General features: G+C 40.4%; 1 protein-coding gene across 1 annotated transcript in view; it reads left to right on the plus strand.

Annotated features, from left to right (window-relative positions):
* Window positions 1-17,746, plus strand: part of SNX1 (sorting nexin 1) — a 48,380-nt gene that overhangs the window by 24,343 nt on the left and 6,291 nt on the right. Inside the window, exons 5-14 of the mRNA XM_004466657.5 lie at window positions 3,419-3,462; window positions 6,228-6,369; window positions 7,011-7,089; window positions 7,858-7,933; window positions 12,184-12,297; window positions 12,497-12,590; window positions 13,531-13,736; window positions 16,036-16,179; window positions 16,780-16,860; window positions 17,310-17,381. Coding sequence (XP_004466714.1) covers window positions 3,419-3,462; window positions 6,228-6,369; window positions 7,011-7,089; window positions 7,858-7,933; window positions 12,184-12,297; window positions 12,497-12,590; window positions 13,531-13,736; window positions 16,036-16,179; window positions 16,780-16,860; window positions 17,310-17,381 — 1,052 coding nt within the window. The remainder of the gene's footprint in view (window positions 1-3,418; window positions 3,463-6,227; window positions 6,370-7,010; window positions 7,090-7,857; window positions 7,934-12,183; window positions 12,298-12,496; window positions 12,591-13,530; window positions 13,737-16,035; window positions 16,180-16,779; window positions 16,861-17,309; window positions 17,382-17,746) is intronic.

Genomic DNA, 17,746 nt, shown 5'->3' on the forward strand with positions numbered 1-17,746 from the left:
CCCTGCGTGGCGCGGCACTCCTTGCGCGCATCAGCACTGCGCATGGGCCAGCTCCACACGGGTCAAGGAGGCCCGGGGCTTGAACCGTAGGCCTCCCATGTGGTAGACGGACGCCCTAACCACTGGGCCAAAGTCCGTTTCCCTGCGTCTTGTTTCTTTGTCCGCTTCTGCTGTCGTCAGCAGCACGGGAAGTGTGGGCGGCGCCATTCCTCTGCAGGCTGCTCCCTCCTTCGAGCTGGGTCTCTCCCTATGGGTGCACTCCTTGCGCGTGGGGCTCCCCTACGCGGGGGACACCCCTGCGTGGCAGGGCACTCCTTGCGCGCATCAGCACTGCGCATGGGCCAGCTCCACACAGGTCAAGGAGGCCCGGGGCTTGAACCGCGGACCTCCCATGTGGTAGACCGACGCCCTAACCACTGAGCCAAAGTCGGTTTTCCCTGTATTATATATTTTTATAGTTCATGTGAGAATGTTCTCATATTTGTTCTGTAAACCAGTCTATCACCCACCACAAAATGTGTTATATAGTCCCATGCCTTGTACAATCCATTCAAAGTGTATACTCCGTGGCTTTCATTTGTATCATAGAGTTGTGCTCTCATCACCTCAGTCAATTTTAATGTTTTTATTACTCCAAAAGGAAAAATCGCATACCCCCTCGTACCCTCTTATTGCTGACCCTTAGATTTGATAAACTATCTTCTTTGCCATTGTTGCAAAAATGTTACAATATTACTGCTAATTATCATCCATAAGTTACATTAGTTGTCATTTTCCCATGTATCACCATATTTTTAACACTTTGTAAAAGAACATTCTTATATATATACTGTTAACCACAATCTTCATCCACCACCAGAATCACTATGTTATACAGTTCCTAGATTATCCTCTAGTTTTCCCTATAGCAGAAGCTATGCAGAGCCTTATCGTCCTAAACAGGGATGTTATTTGTAACAAAAAAATATAATTCCCAAGCCTTTCTAGATTCTAAATTAGAAACTAGAAATTATGCAGTCTAATTAGACTGTATGCCAAATGGTTTGTTGTTAAACCATTGATTTTTCCTTACCTAGACTGAAGTAGCTTTCCTGTTCAGGCACAGCATGGTTCATGGTGGAGCCTGGACCAGAACTTTGGATCATTGCATATCTAGGAGTTTTTCTTGCCTTTCTAGTATTTATGAGTATTCTATAAACATTTTGATTTTGAGCAGTTATTAGCTGCTTTAGATCCTTGGTGGAATAAGACAGATAATAAATAATCCTAATTATTTTAATATTTAACAAATCACTATGTTTGAACCAGGAGAGGGAATAGTTAAAACATCCATGGATGTTTATTTAAAAACAAATCACTATTAGGTAATTTTTCTTTGTCTTTATTTGATTTTTTAATGTTACATTAAAAAAATATGAGGTCCCATATACCCCCCAGCCCCCTCCTCCCACTCTCTCCCCCATAACAACAACCTCCTCCATCATCATGAGACAGTCATTGCAACTATTAGGTAATAAGCTTTCATCACACCATAGTCTGGATTTCCAGCTGTGTTGATGCCAAGAAACCAACTACCTAAAGCACTTTCATATTTCAAGGCCTAATCTTGAAAAGAACATGTGCTTTTTTTATTCGGCAAATGCTTATTCTCTCACGCATCTAAATAGATTAGAATGCTACTTCTACCAAGATATCCATTGTAGAGCCTTGGTAATTTGCATATACTGTCTTCAGCTCTCTGGAATTGTTTGGGAAATTTCCATAAACTTCAAGACTGCTGTATTAGACTATTTACAGATGTTGTTTGCTTTGTATATACACGCTAGTGGGTAGTATGTCCCCTTTCACACACATTTGCCTTGATAAACTGACATGCAGACAAAATATCTGAAGATCCTGCTTCACTACTGTTTTATGTATCTTTACACTTAGACTTTTCCATAATTGTGGGCACTTAAATTATGGGATTAACCTTTTGGCCAGTTAATTATGATATTCTAATGCAGGGGTTCTTAACTTTTTTTGTTCCATAGACCCCTTTGCTGGTCAGGTGAAAACCACAGACCCCTTAATAAACCCACACTAGACTGTGTATTATTTAATAAATATATCACACCCACACCAACACGTCCCTACAAGAATAATGTTTTTTTTTGAATTTCAATTCAAGCTCACGGACCCCTTGTTAAGAACCCCTGTTATAATGTGAATGAAATTTTGAATATTAATTTAGGGTTTTTTTCTTTCATCAGTGGTAAACATCTTTAGTAGTATTAGGCAATGTAAGTGGTCTAGGCAATGTAAAGGTGGTAATCAGAAAAAGTAACTTCTAAAATTTAGCTTGTTATTTTCACTTCATACTCTTTTGGTAGGGGTTGGAGAGGTAGAAAAGGCAAGCTAATATATAATCTCTGACTTCTCTTTGTACTTTATATAGCAGTCATTTCCATCCATCTCGTTGAAATCAGGTTGCAATATTTGATCCTGCTGATCCAGTTACTTCCCCTTCTTCCCCTACCTTCTCACCCCAGGACAGTTGAGCTTAGGCATCTGTTATTGTTGACTGGGTTTTCCTGTTTGGTGTGGAGAGGAATATGGGATGGGGAGGTAGAGAACAAAACCAACCATGAAACACTATATCCCAGCACTGGAGGTGAGTCTGTCTAGGTTCCAATGTATGTCTTTTTAGTGTGCAGGGAGTCAATGGTGCCTTTATCTTCCTAAGTGGTCCAGTCAGGACACTACCATGAGAAAAACAATTGCTCAAATCCCAAAGTATTTAACAGTCAAAGCCTTTTTCAGAAAAATAATTCCTTCAGGAAAGGAAGATTTGTGTGACATCAGGCAGCCGAAATGTCTTCCGGCCAGGCCCTTTGGGTGAACATGTTAGATCAGAGAGGTCAGTGTCCCCTAGTACCAAGGGAGGGGACCTCAACTGTATTTCTGAAAGAGCACACTGAGCCCAGAGCTAGCCTAGGGTAGAACCGCTTGTTTCCTTTTACATCAGTTGCTTCCTTCTCCTCATTTTGCTTTATACAGCAAGAGAATTGTTTGGTTTTGGACAGATGTGTGTAACCAGCCCAAATATTGGCGTGGTAACAACTGATGGATTGTCTCTATCCAGTGCTGCTTTATTGAGGATATAAATGGAGCCTGGCTTTGGAACACGGGGCTGACTCTCTTGTCTAACTCAAACTGGGGCCCAGCCAGCATCCGTGGGGGCATGGTACGTGCCACAAAGGCCCTAAGGCAAAGTAGGAACTTAGATTTTAGGATAGCACATAAAATTCGGAAATGAAACAAGTATCCCTTCTTAAACAGGGCTCCTGTGGTTTATGGTTCCTGGTTAAATTTTAGCTAGATTAATACTGCTTTGATTTACAGAGTAATCCTCTCCTGCTTTCTTTTTCTCCCACAGGAGATGGTATGAATGCCTATGTAGCCTACAAAGTTACAACACAGGTGAGTCCAAGTGACCCTGCTGATGACCCATTAATAGACTTGGATGCTCACACCAAGGAGGTCATCATTCACATTACTTTGGGTATCTCTTTAGTTTCTTTGCCAGCATCTTTGTTCATGCTTATTCAAGGTGGAGCAAGCCTCCACCCCCTTGGTAACTTCATCTGGATGTTCTAGACTGAGCCTTTCTAATTTTCTTCAAGGGAGCTAAGACATCACTGTGAAACTATGCATTTTATTAAGACATGTAGTATATTTGATATAGCCCCATCCATTTTAGAACTATGTGACTTAGAGCTAGATTAGTGGATTGTACCAAACTCAGAGTAATCACCTATTTAAAAGTCCTCAATTCTTCTGAGATTTCATCTATAGAACTTCTTTTAATATTTTGTCTAAGATTTTGCCACTCAGACCTGGTCATCCTTTTTTATTTAATGTTAATGTATATGAAATTTATAAAATGTCATATGTAGATTATGAAGCCCCAAACTTACCAGCAGTCTTTTAAAACTTAAAATGGAGAACAAAATTTTAATTTTTTTTTAGAGAAATTGTGGGTTTACAAAACAATCATGCATAAAATATAGGATTCCCATCTATCATGCTATTATTAACACCTTGTATTGATGTGAACATTTGTTACAATTGATGACAGCACATTTTTTTAACAAATCATTTTCATTGATACATATTAATAAAACATGCAATTCATCCAAAGTATCAATCAGTGGTATTTGGTATCATCACATAGTTGTGCATTCATCATTTCAAAAATTGTTAAGAGGGGAAGCGGACTTGACCCAATGGATAGGGCGTCCGCCTACCACATGGGAGGTCTGCGGTTCAAACCCTGGGCCTCCTTGACCCATGTGGAGCTGGCCCATGTGCAGTGCTGATGCACACAAGGAGTGCCGTGCCACCCAGGGGTGTCCCCCGCATAGGAAAGCCCCACACAAAAGGAGTGCGCCCAGTGCGAAAGAAAGTGCAACCTGCCCAAGAATGGCGCCACACACACGGAGAGCTGACACAACAAGATGATGCAACAAAAAGAAACAGATTCCCGGTGCCACTAATAAGGATAGAATTGGTCACAGAAGAACACACAGCGAATGGACACAGAGAGGAGACAACGGAGGGGGGCGGCAGGAAATAAAAATAAATCTTTAAAAAAATTTATTAGAGCATCTTCATTATTTCAATAATACTAATAAAAAACCATTATTTCAATAATACTAATAAAAAACAAACAAGAAAATTCTTCACCTCTCAATCACTCTGTTTCCCCTTCCAGCACATTTTTATAATTGTACTGTTAACTATAGTCTATGGTTTAACTTAGGGTTCACTGTGTAATGCGGTTCTGTGGATTTTTTAAAATTTTCTATTACCATATACACAACTTAACATTTCCCTTTTTTACCACATTCAGATATATATTTCAGTGCTGTTAATTAGATTCACAATGTTGTGCTACCATCATCACCATCTGTTACCAGAACATTTCCATCATTCCGAATAGGAACCCTAATATCGCATCTACCTGTGTGATCCCTTTCGCATCCTCAGCCTCATACCTTAGAGGCAGCCACTTTTTTTGAGTTGTCTCTCATTTCTTTTATTAAAAATCTTCACATATGGATTCTTAAACAATATACTATTTTGCTTAGTTTTTGAGTTTCATAAAAATGGCATTATACTGGAAATAGTGCTTTCTTCACTTAGCATTGTTTCTCAGATCCACCCATGCTCTATATACTTGTAGTTAAGTCTCTTTTGTCAATATACCAATAATATACTCATTTTCCTGTTAGGAACATTTGGCTTATTTCCAGTTTTTGTAATAACATACTTGCACATGTCTCTTAATACACATAGAAGACTTTATCTAGGTTATATGACTAAGAGCAGTTTTCCTTGGGTCACTGATGGTGCAAATGTTGAAATTCCCAAGGAATGCAGACTGTTTTCTAAAGTCTTTGTACCAATTTATACTCCCTTTGGCAGTATGTAAAAGTTCCCATTGATTCACTTCCTTGCCAACACTTGGCAAGGCCAACCTTCTTACATTTTGTCTGTCTGGTGAGTATAAAATAATCTTGTTAAGATATAGGCTAGTCTTAAACTAGAAGTTTCCTTTGTATTGTCTCTCTACCATTTGTTAACCTGTTTCCTATGAGCTCTAGCTCCTGTGACACTTTAGAGCAGCTTAGACATTTCATTTGATCTCCCTATAGAAGCACTGTTTAGTCTGTCTTTGATTTGGCCCCTTTAATTCCAGCAGCTAATACCCTTAATAAGTCAGTACAGAATGAATGGGTTATAGGTAACCATAAAGCTAGAATTCAACATCTGTTTCCTTTAGAACAGGGGTGTGTTGTTTTTTGTGTGTGGAGTTTGTTTGTTTGTTTTTCGTGACTGTTGATGTTTTTTTTGTGTATATGAATTTTTTAGGGTAAAATTTTTAAACCTGGGATTGAAACTATTTGAATTTAATTGGTTGCTTTTGTAATTCCTTGTATTTTATTTAATGCATTTAAAATGATTATTCTGAGAAGGGCACCTTGGGCCTTCCTGGTCTGCCAAAAGGAGTTTTAGCTCAGAAAGGTTTGAGGAGCTCTGCCTTGAGGAAAGTTATTTGTCAAGTGGGTAAAGAGCAGGGATCTGGGAAATGAACTCCTTTGAAGTCAGCTAGATGACTTTCAGGATACTCATTTATCCTTTATTTGGAATGAAATAGCCTTGTGTTTTTTTCTATCCCCAAGACAAGCTTACCAATGTTCAGAAGTAAACAGTTTGCTGTGAAAAGAAGATTTAGTGATTTTCTGGGTCTTTATGAGAAGCTTTCAGAGAAACACTCTCAGAATGGCTTCATTGTCCCTCCTCCACCTGAGAAGAGTCTAATAGGTATGGCTGTGGTCTTTGATTGCACTTAGATTCTTTTCTTTGCATTTTTAAATTTTAATATAATTACTGCCTACTATTTGAGACAACTTCTCTTAACTGTATAGAATCTTGTGATTAGAAAAAAGAGATATCTCCAGTGTTTTCCTATAAATCACTTGATGTCTAGAGAAGTAGTTACCATGTTTTGTCATGTTGTCTCTCCTTAGGTATAGTAGGGAGCTCTGGTTTCAACCTTGAGAGTATTTGAGGTTTTTTAAAAAAATTGGTATCCAGAGTCTTAAATAATTGCTGTCTCCTCTATATTGAAATATACTAAATTAAATAGGATGGGGAGGGGGCTTTCCATCACACTCAATCTCTACTCAAGAGTCCCATGGCATCCATTTAGAATATGGATATTCTGCAAGTCCCAGATTTTATATAGAACCTTCAGCCTTAGAGGCTAGTTAAAAAATGATTCTCATATAAAGAACCTTTTGTTCATGCCTGCCCATGTCATAAAACTGGCCTTAAGCAGTGTTTTATAGTGCTGCCTTTTTTGCCTTTCCTCCTATGGGCTTTTATTTATATATTAATTTTTTTACAGATTTATCCTTCTTATGCTGATTTATGATATTTTTGTTCTTTAAATTTCATTTCAGGAATGACAAAAGTGAAAGTTGGGAAGGAAGATTCTTCTTCTGCAGAATTTCTTGAAAAACGGAGGGCCGCTCTAGAAAGGTAAATTTCATAAAGTACAACCATAAGTGAGAAGCTGAAGCACATTTATTTTATTTTTTATTTTTTATTTTTTTAGGAGGTACTGGGGGTTGAACCCAGGACCTCATACATAGGAAGCAGGTACTCAACCACTGAGCTATACCCACTCGCCAGATTTAATTTTTTTTTTTTTTTTTAATTTTTAATTTATTTTTTATTTTTGTGGTATTGGGGCTGGGGATTGAACCTGGGATCTCCTTTGTGGGAAGCTGGCACTCAACCACTGACCCACACTGGCTCCCAGATTTAATTTTGATATCTTCACTTGAATTAGTAGAGTTGAAACTTGATTCCCATTTGCACAACTATATGATTATACCAGATATCATTGTTTGTATACTTTGGATGGATTGTATGCTTTATTAATATGTATCAATAAAATTGATTTAAAAAATTAAAGATACCCATCTACATATTATCTCTAACCTTTTCCAGTGTTCCAAATTAGGAGCAGATCATCTTTTTTTTCTTTCCCCATTCTGAATGGGCAGTCACATTCCCCATGGTCAATCAAGTATGGGTAGCTCTGAATTCTTTCTCTGATAAGTTATTTTTCTGTCACTTTTTGGAAACATGAAGAATATGAACTCAAATGTGCTTACAAGCAGAGAACTACTTAAGTGCCTTATCTGAGGACATTTTCAAGTAATGAAAGAAACTATGTCCCTATGTATGATGCCCAAACCTTGTGAGACTGTATTAACTAAATAGATTACTGCTTACCTTTAGGTACCTTCAGAGGATTGTGAATCATCCTACCATGTTACAGGACCCTGACGTCAGGGAGTTCTTGGAAAAAGAAGAGGTTAGTATTCTACTAACTGAATTTCATAATTTGTATTTGCCCCTAGTGAAATGAAAATATTTGAGCACTTAACATGTATAGCCTAGTACTAGACTTGCCAAGAGTGACAAGTGTTTTTCAGCCTTGAAATGAAAGAAGTTCCTTGCCTGTAGTCAAAAGTGCCTGGTTGTAGAGGTCAACTTGCAACCTAGTTTTATCTGACTGGAACAACACAGTGATCCATTTGGCAAGTCCTTGGCATGTCTTTTATAGGTTACTGTTTGGCCCAAATGAATGCCTATTTTTGTGCCAGGAGCAAAGGGGCATTGGTTAAAGAACACTTACCACAGACCTCAGAACTGCCATGTAGCAAAAGTGTTATTTAAAGTATTCTTTTTTTACAGGCTATACATAGGTTATTCATTATTGTAAAAAATTAGAGACAAGTCAATTGCTAACAAGTGAGGAATTAAGTAAAATACACCAATACAACTAATAACTCTATTCTTATAAACAGAAAATATACAGAAATGATAGTACATCAAAGCATATATTAAAAGAATTACAAATAGCAAAACATGAAACAACTGTAAGGATATCAGCTATAGCAACATGTAAGTCACCTAGGGTCAAAGATTTAATGGAATAAAACAATGTTTTATCTCATGGGAAAGAAAAATAGAAATTAGTGACAGGATAGGACTATTTTAAAAAATTTTAAATCAGCTTTATTGAGGTATAATTTACATACAATAAAACATATCTGGGAAGTGGACTTGGCCCAGTGAATAGGGTGTCCATCTACCACATGGGAGGTCCGCGGTTCAAACCCCAGGCCTCCTTGACGTGTGTGCAGCTGGCCCACGCGCAGTGCTGATGTGCAAGGAGTGCAGTGCCACGCAGGGGTGTCCCTGCGTAGGGGAACCCCACGCTCAGGGAGTTCGCCCCGTAAGGAGAGCTGCCCAGCGTGAAGGAAAGTGCAGCCTGCCCAAGATGATGCAAAAAAAAGAAACACAGATTCCCGTGCCGCTGACAACAACAGAAGTGGACAAAGAAGAACACGCAGCAAATAGACACAGAGAACAGACAACTGGGGCAGGGGGAAAGGGGAGAGAAATAAAATAAATCTTTAAAAGAAAAGAGCATATCTAAGGCATTCAGCTTGATGCCTTCTGATGACTGTACATACCTGTATGCCCCATGAATTTTTTGTTTTTCCCAAGTATTCTTTTTTAATCAAGTTTATTAAGGTATAATTTACATATAGTAAAATTCCCACTTTTTAGTGAGTTCTATGAATTTCAACAAATACGTGCAGTCAGGTAATTTATAATTTAGGAGTTTCTGAAAGGCATGAAGGAAATAGTTATTTTCTCCCTTGCAGCCACAGAGAAAATCTTACTGCCCCAACACAACCAGTTTTTCTGTGCAGTGGAGATCTTCTCTGAAACAATAACCAAAAAAAAAAAATCTGTTCTTGTGTTACTTTTTAAATAATTTAATTTTAGTTGTGCAAAAATATATAGAACATAAAAATCATTTTAAGTGGAAAATTTTTTTATATTAAGTACAATGACAATAGTGTATACCTTTCACCACTGTTTTCACACTGTTTATTTCATCCTAAAGCAAACTTATACTCATTTAGGAAATAACTCCCCAACCTCTCTCCCCTCATCCCTGGTAACTTCTATTCTGCTTTCTGCCTGTATGAATTTGCTTATCTAAATATGTCATATAAAAGAAATCATAAAATAACTGTCCTTTTGTATCTGACTGATGTCACTCAACATGAAGTCTTCAGGGTTCATCCATATTGTAGCGTGTACCAGCAATTCACTTCTTTTTACAGCTGAATAATATCTGTTGTATGGAATACCATATTTTGTTTATCCATTCATCTGTCAATGGACACGTAGGTTGTGTCCACCTTTTGGCTATTATGAATAATGCTGTGATGGACACTGGTGTACAAATATCTGTCTGAGTCCCTGTTGTCAGTTCCTTCGGATATATTCCTAGGAGTGGAATTGCTGGGTCATATGGTAATTCTATAGTTAACTTTCTGAGGAACCACTAGACTGTTTTCCACAGTAGCTGCACTATTTTACATTCCCACCAACAATGTATTATTCTCTGCATCCTTATCAACACTTGGTATTTTCAGCTTTTTAAACAATAGCCATCCTAGTGGGTATAAAAGATGATACCTCCTTGTAGTTTTAATTTGGATTTTTCTAATGGCTAATGGTATTGAGCATTTTTTCATACATTTATTGGCCATTCATATACCTTCTTTGGAGAAACATCTATTCAAATCCTTGGCTCATTTTTTAATTGAGTTGTTTGTCTTTTTGTCATTGAATTGTAGGAGTTATATATATATTCTAGATATTAAACCTTATCAACTATATGGTTTCCAAATATTTTCTCCCATTCTCTAGGTAATCTTTTCACTTTCTTGAAAATGTCCATTGATGCACAAAAGTTTTTTAATTTTGATGAAGGCCATTTTATCTATTTTTTTCCTTGCTCATGCTTTAATGTAAAGTCTAAAATCCATTCCTACTCCAAGGTCCTGAAGATATTTCCCTTTGTTATAAGAGTGTTATATTAATAGTGCTTATGTTTTAAGTCTTTGATACACTTTAATTTATATATGTATAAGGTAAGAGGTAGGGGGTCCACATTCATTCTTTTGCATGTGGATTTCTAATTGTCCCAGCACCATTTGTTGAAGAGACTATTCTTTCCCCATTGAATGGACTTAGCACCCTTGTCTAAAATCAGCTGGCTTTAGATGTGTGGCTTTATCTCTGGACTCTCAATTCTATTCATTTGGACTGTGTATCTGTCCTTAATGCCAGTACCACACTATAGCTTTGTGGTAAGTTTTTTTAAATCAGGAAGTGTAAGTCCTCCAACTTTGCTCTTCTTTTGTAAGGTTGTTTTGGCTATTTGAGACCCTTCCCAAAGCCATATGAATTTGATGATCGGCTTTTCCATTTCTGCAAAACAGACAAACAAGAAAACTGCTGGAATTTTGATAGGGATTGCATTGAATCTGTACATTGCTTTAGGCAGTATCAATATCTTGACAATATTAAGTATTCCAGTCCATGAACATGGGATGTTTTTCCACTTATTTAGGATTACATTATCTTCTTTAAGCAATGTTTTGTAGTTTTCAGTGTACAAGGCTTTTACTTACTTGTATAAATATATTTCTAGGTATTTTATTATTGTGATACTATTGTAAATGTAATTATTTTCTTGATTGCTCTAATGGAGAAAATGGTACATGTGTGAGTTTTTTTTCTCCAAAATGAAGTTTTTTCATTAAAAATGCTTTGTCAAATGCTTTAAATCTTTTAATTTATCCTCTGCACATTTATAAAACCGTTCCTCTTTTCTATCCCTTTTCCCCTTCCTTGTACCCTGAAAACAGAATTTGTCCACAGAGGCACTATTGCCACTTTGGACTGGATAATTCTTTGTTATAGAAGGCTGGCCTGTGCATTATAGGATGTTCAGTCAAATCAGTGACCTCTACCCATTAGATGCCAGTAGGGTCCCCTCCCCCAAGAAGTTTCCAAACAGTGCTAAATATCTCTTAGCACAGTGTCCTCCATTTGAGAACCATAGCCTTAGAGTATTGAGCACTGAAATCCAGTTTTTCTGTATGGATACTATATAGACTCCTCAGCATTTCTTCCATGCCTTAGGAAAGTAGTGTTAAGGCTGAACCAGTCAATTTGTTTTCAAATATTTGGTGCATTTGGCATGCCTGGGTCATCCCCAAAAGTAGCCTTAATCTGAATAAATAATGCTCCTGTCCTTGGATCTTTGTTCACTGAGGAAAATCATAAAGAAATCACAACACAACTTCAAAGTCAAGCTTATGCAGAGTAGGCTAATTCAAAGAAACTTGGACTTTTAACAGAAGTATGCTTGGTATTTAAGTTCATGCCTGGTGGGCAGAAAATTCTCAACGTGAGGTCACCTGGCCACAAGACACTCACAGTTTACTTTCTTTAAGTGCACAATATCAAAAGCTGAAAATTTTGCTGATTCTGTTTAAGATGGTCCTTTGATCTTTCTTTCTCTACATACTTGTTTGGATTCATCTATCTGCCTTTGAAAACAATAATCTGCCGTTCAAATAATTTGTTTGCCAAATGTTGGGCATGCCATGTAATGGATCCTAATTCTTCTGTACCTAAAATAGAGGCAGCAGATAACTTGGCATCCCCACCTTCTTGGTCTTGTAGCTGCCACGTGCCGTGGGAACCCAGACATTGAGTGGTGCTGGTCTCCTCAAGATGTTCAACAAAGCTACTGATGCAGTTAGCAAAATGACCATCAAGATGAATGAATCAGACATTGTGAGTAGCCCTGTGCCTCTCAGGACTCCCTCACCCCTCAGGCTTATGGGTCACAAGTCCTAAGGTGTCCTGAAATTTCTGAGATTAGAGAATTTTTACCTAATTCAGTCCCCCTTTTTAAAAAAAAACTGCTAAGGAAAATTAAGCTCTTTACCTATAGGAGTAACCTCCATTAACGCTCTGGGCTTGTGTGTTTCAGTGGTTTGAGGAGAAGCTCCAGGAGGTAGAATGTGAGGAGCAGCGCTTACGGAAACTGCATGCTGTTGTAGAAACTCTAGTCAACCATAGGAAAGGTAACAACCTCTGAAATGCACTTGGAGCTGGGGGAAATTGTTGCACATCTCTGGTGAACTAGAGCCGGGAGGGCATGCTGTTCCCAAACATCTTAAGCCATTCAAGTTGAAATTCCCAGCCCACTGGTCCTTGGTGTTCTGACCAAAAGATATGCCTTATATTTCCTGGTAGGAGACATGACTTCAGCCACTAGGGCATTATACTTTCTAGGTGGGAGGGTTTTAGAGAAACCATCATATATACCTCCTAACCTTCTTCATCTTTCTTTGGTGAGATTTGCTTAAGAGCTAGTGAAATTTGCCAAGTTTTCCTGCTCTGCTTTAAATATGCTGATAATCTGAAATCTCTAAACAGGCAGAAGACCAATAGCATGAGGCCAGTACAAATCCGGGCCACATTTGGTCTTAGGGCCTGTTGCCATGACCTAAGAATGATTTTTACATTTTTAAAGAGTTTGCATGGGGATAAAGAAAAGAATAAGTGACAGAGCCCTTATGTGATCTACAAAGCCTAAAATATTTATTGTCTGACCCTTTACAGAAAAAGGTTTGCAAACTCCTGCCCCAGAACATACATTTACTGTTATGCTGACAGGCTCCAGATCATGAGCTTTAGCATATAAATAATAATAATTACTCATCCCCATTTGTATAACGGACCCTTGATTCTCTAAGAATGTTCTGCTGCTTCTTCCAGGTAGGCCTAACCTAGTGAAACTTAAGACACAGGTTCCTCTCCCTTCTGTTCCTTGTGACCACACTACATTCCTTTAGTTTCTGAGTATGGCTTAATGCGGTATGACTGGGTTGCTGAGCCCAGAATTGCCAGTCATACAGATAGGAACATTGTAGATACATGCCATGCGATGCCAGCTGACTTGTCCCATTTCCATTTCCTTGTGAGATCAGAGGAGCCTCTGCTGTCTTTTCCTCCTTCCAGAGCTGGCACTGAACACTGCCCAGTTTGCAAAGAGTCTAGCCATGCTCGGGAGCTCTGAGGATAACACGGCATTGTCGCGGGCACTCTCCCAGCTGGCTGAGGTGGAAGAAAAAATTGAACAGCTCCACCAGGAACAGGCCAACAATGACTTCTTCCTCCTTGCTGAGCTCCTGAGTGACTACATTCGCCTATTGGCCATAGTCCGGGTAAGCTTCTGTTTTCTTCCCTCTTTTTGCTCCTCCCAATTTGTCTTTTCTTTGCTTTCCCTCTTCCCAAGAAAGTTTCATCCGATTACAGCTTGTAAACACAAACGCAGGTCATTGAGAGAAAAGAGAAGGTATCCTGTGATTGAAAGAATACATTTAACTACTAGCTAGTAAACACTGAGCTATTTTGAGGTCCACAGGCATTTTCCTAGAGGCATTTGGAAAAAAGACCACTCTTGAATTTCCAAGTAGGCTCCCCTTATTGTTAAAGCTGAATGGTGCCCTCTGTGCTCCTTTCTTCAAGCAAGGCTTATTATAGAACTGCTGGCTTGGCCCCCTGGAGAAGTGACTTCCTCAGTCCTTTGTTCTTGGCCTCCTTAACAGTAAGCAGTGATTTTGCCCTGGTAAGAGCTCTTCCTGGCTTCCACTTGTCTCTCCAATGTGGTAGTCAGGTAACTACATGGAACTGGCTTGGCATTGCATGGAGGAGTGTCGCCAGGGGGTTGAGAGAGCTCGTTACCAGACCCTTTGTGTGCTGTGCAGACCACACTGGTAACCATATCACAGCCTGCCCCTCCGGTCAAACGCCTCACCTTTTCTTCTGATAGTCAAGGCAGTCTGGTTTTCCATGACTTTTCAGAGCAGCCAAGGAAACTTGACTGGGCAGGATATTAGCTCTCACGTGTCCTCCCTGAGACAGAGGAAAGAGCTAAGAAGAAGCTCGGTGCCTTCCTATAAGGGCCTGAGTTTGCCTCTGATTGGGCTTGGGACTGGGATGTGTGAGCCCCTGAGTTGGAGCAGATTCCATGCCCCGCTAACTCCTCCCCCCCCCCACCCCCTCCACCTCCTACCAGGGAGCTCCTGCATTGTGTCAAGAGCTAAGCGGCTTCCAGGGCTCTCATTTTTCTCCATGGTAGATTGCTCAGTTAACCTGTAAAGTTGTTTATTGTTCTCCCTTTGCTATTTGGTTTGCTGCTAACTCCAGAATGATAAGAGGCTTGAAAAATAACCTGCTCTGGAATTCTTAGAACTGGTCTGCCTACTTGGACTGGAGAGCCATTCCAGAGAGGGGCTTTCCTTGGGAAGCTTTCAGAAAGGAGCATTGTTTGGGGTCTTCTTTGGACAACACAGTTTTTGGATATGACCTCCAGGCAGGATAAGCCTATATGTGCAGGGTTAAGGAAGCCTAGCCTAGAACTGCAAGCTGATCTTTTCTTAGAAACCCTTTACCTTCCCTCCTCAAGATCATAAGCTGACAGTGGGATTGGAGAGATGAGCAGATTTTTTTTTTCTGCTCTTCACTGAAACTGGAGCTGAACCATGTTTAGCCCAGTGGGTTAGGCTTGAGTCTCACTTGGGTACGAGGTCACCTTTTACCTAATCCTTTGGCAGAGAACTTTAGCAAGCTAGAGAAGCATATGGAATAGGGCTGGGAAGCTCTGTAGGTCAGCTTTGAACCAGGCTGCCTCTTGAAACATACAGAGCAGATGGGGAGGAGAGCACCTGGTGGATGGTTTGGTTAGGCCTATAACTGTTCCTCCCTGGAAATGTTGATTGTGGTTGAGGAACAGGGAAAACCAACAGGTAGCTTCTTGGAGGTCTTGATAACATAGAGCAGTTGACTTACGGGTAGGATAAAAGCACTGTGAACCCGTGGTAGTTTTAAGTGTTTATTTAAAGATTTGTTATGTGAACCATGTATGCTATTTGGGTCTTGGTTTAAAGGTTGCTTCCTCAGATTGGCCTTCTCTGACATCTCCCAGGCTAACATTGGTCTCAATTTGAGGTTATATTGCCTGTTTTTTTTTTCTCAATACTCTACACACTTGTAGTTATTTATTTGTAATTGTTAATGTAATGTTGGCCGCCTCTATTAAATTATAAGCACCATGAAAGTGGGACCATGTATGTCTCATTCCCTCCTGTATACTTGCTCCTGGCTCATGGTGGACACTCAGAAAAAAGTGTTCAGTCTCATGGACTGCTTGATCTGAGGGAGGAGGCAGTTTGGAAGCCAGAGTTTTGGGCATTGGCATCAGGCCATTGACTGTGCTCTCAGCCATCCAGCCCTGGGAGTAGCATGAAGCAGCATGGTGCTGGCTAGATGGAAGCTTGGAGAGGAACATTACCCAGGCTTGTGCTTTTAGACATTAAACTTCCCAGCTGGGGACTAACTTGTGGCTGCAGAACCTGCCCTTGCTTTGTCCTTCCCTGGCACAGCTGCTGGGAGAGCCTACCCCTGGGGCAGAGCCAGCAGACCTCCTGAAAGGGCTGGTTGTGCTCTCCCCCAACCCCTCAGGCTGCCTTTGACCAACGCATGAAGACATGGCAGCGTTGGCAGGATGCTCAGACCACACTGCAAAAGAAGCGGGAGGCTGAGGCTCGGCTGCTATGGGCCAACAAGCCTGACAAGCTGCAGCAAGCCAAGGATGAGATCTCAGAGGTGAGTCCCCCAAAACTGTCCAGCATGGGTATTCTACTGGCTCCTGAATGAGCCCAGGTCTCATCCTACCCAGATGCTCCAGAACTCCATAGCAGGTAAGATAACTTATTTAGTCTAAAGAGCTGTGGCTGCTGGGGAGGCCTCTGAGAATGATTCCAGGTCTACTTTGAGGCCTGGCCCTCCTCTCCTTCCCTTACATCCCAGACTTGCCAAATGAGAGTCTCTGGAGGTAGGGTCCTGGCATGGATCTTTGAAAAGGTCTCTAGGGAATTCAGATAAACCCACTGGTGAGAACTAAACTAAGTTCCCTGTGGCTCCTAACCCTGCTGGCTAGTACCTAAACCAGAGGCTGCTTGAGAACCAGGACTTTCTTGGAGACCATGCTTGGCCTGGGGCACACAGCATCTCCATTTAGCCCCTAAAGTAGCTGTTGGGTAGACCCTGACTTAAGTGATGAATCCCACTATAATATTTGATCTCACCCAGATGGACAGACAAAGTTAAAAAATAACTGAGATCTCTTATGTAGAATTGCTGTGCAAATGTAAAGGCTTAATATGGTACCATAATATTAATCGATCCTTTCTTTCCTTTTCTCAGTGGGAGTCTCGAGTGACTCAGTATGAAAGGGATTTTGAAAGAATTTCAGCAATAGTCCGAAAAGAAGTGATACGGTTTGAGGTGAGATAGAAGATCCTACTTCTCTCTTAGTGTGCAGTGCCTTTTTAGTAGTATTGTTCATTTTGTCCAAGTCTATTGGATAGGGAGACAGGCAGAAGTGCCGGTGACTTCGCAGTTATGATCAGGTGAGTGTGTGTGTATGTGCCTGGGGCAGTGGCTCTCCTATACTTATTGTTGGACCAGAATAGTTAGACACAAAACAGAGCTTCTAGCTGCCATACACCCTCCAACCCCCTATTCTTTCCCCTCCCTTCTTCCACCTTGCCCTCCAAGAAAACCTTGTAAGCCTTGGCAGAGGCTATTTGGCTGGAAATTGTAGCCAGCCAGCCAGCTGCTAGTTCTACTTTCTGAGGCCGTATTCAGCCTTGGTCAACATAAACAACACCATCCCATCAAGAAGGGAAGGAGCTATTGTCTGGGTGGTCAGTGTAGAATCCTATCTCCTATAGAAAGAGAAATCCAAGGACTTCAAAAACCACGTGATCAAGTACCTTGAGACACTTCTGTATTCACAGCAGCAGGTATGTAAGTTTGCATGACCTATGTCCTCTAATGCCTGCTCTAAATGCCAGCTGCCTACTTGGGGCTTTGAGGACAGGAGGGCTGGATTTGCATCTGAGGGGCTGGGACCTGCTATAGTCAGTAATTGAAAGTTAGCCCTGTTGTCTAAAATCGAGCGTCCAAGAGGGTCTTTTCCTAAGCAAAGCTCTGCTGTGTGAATCCTATGATGACTTAGTTTTTTAAGACAAACCCTGTCTCTTCTCTCCTGTACTCTTTGCCCTTGATTGGCCTCCCTGTGGTACCACCTAACCCTCTTGAGGCTGAGGGCACAGTCAGTATGTGAAATAGTCATTCCCATTGTGCGGAGCTAAGTGAGCTGGGCAAA

This window comes from Dasypus novemcinctus, chromosome 3, assembly GCF_030445035.2.
Source record: "Dasypus novemcinctus isolate mDasNov1 chromosome 3, mDasNov1.1.hap2, whole genome shotgun sequence".
Lineage (NCBI taxonomy): Eukaryota > Metazoa > Chordata > Mammalia > Cingulata > Dasypodidae > Dasypus > Dasypus novemcinctus.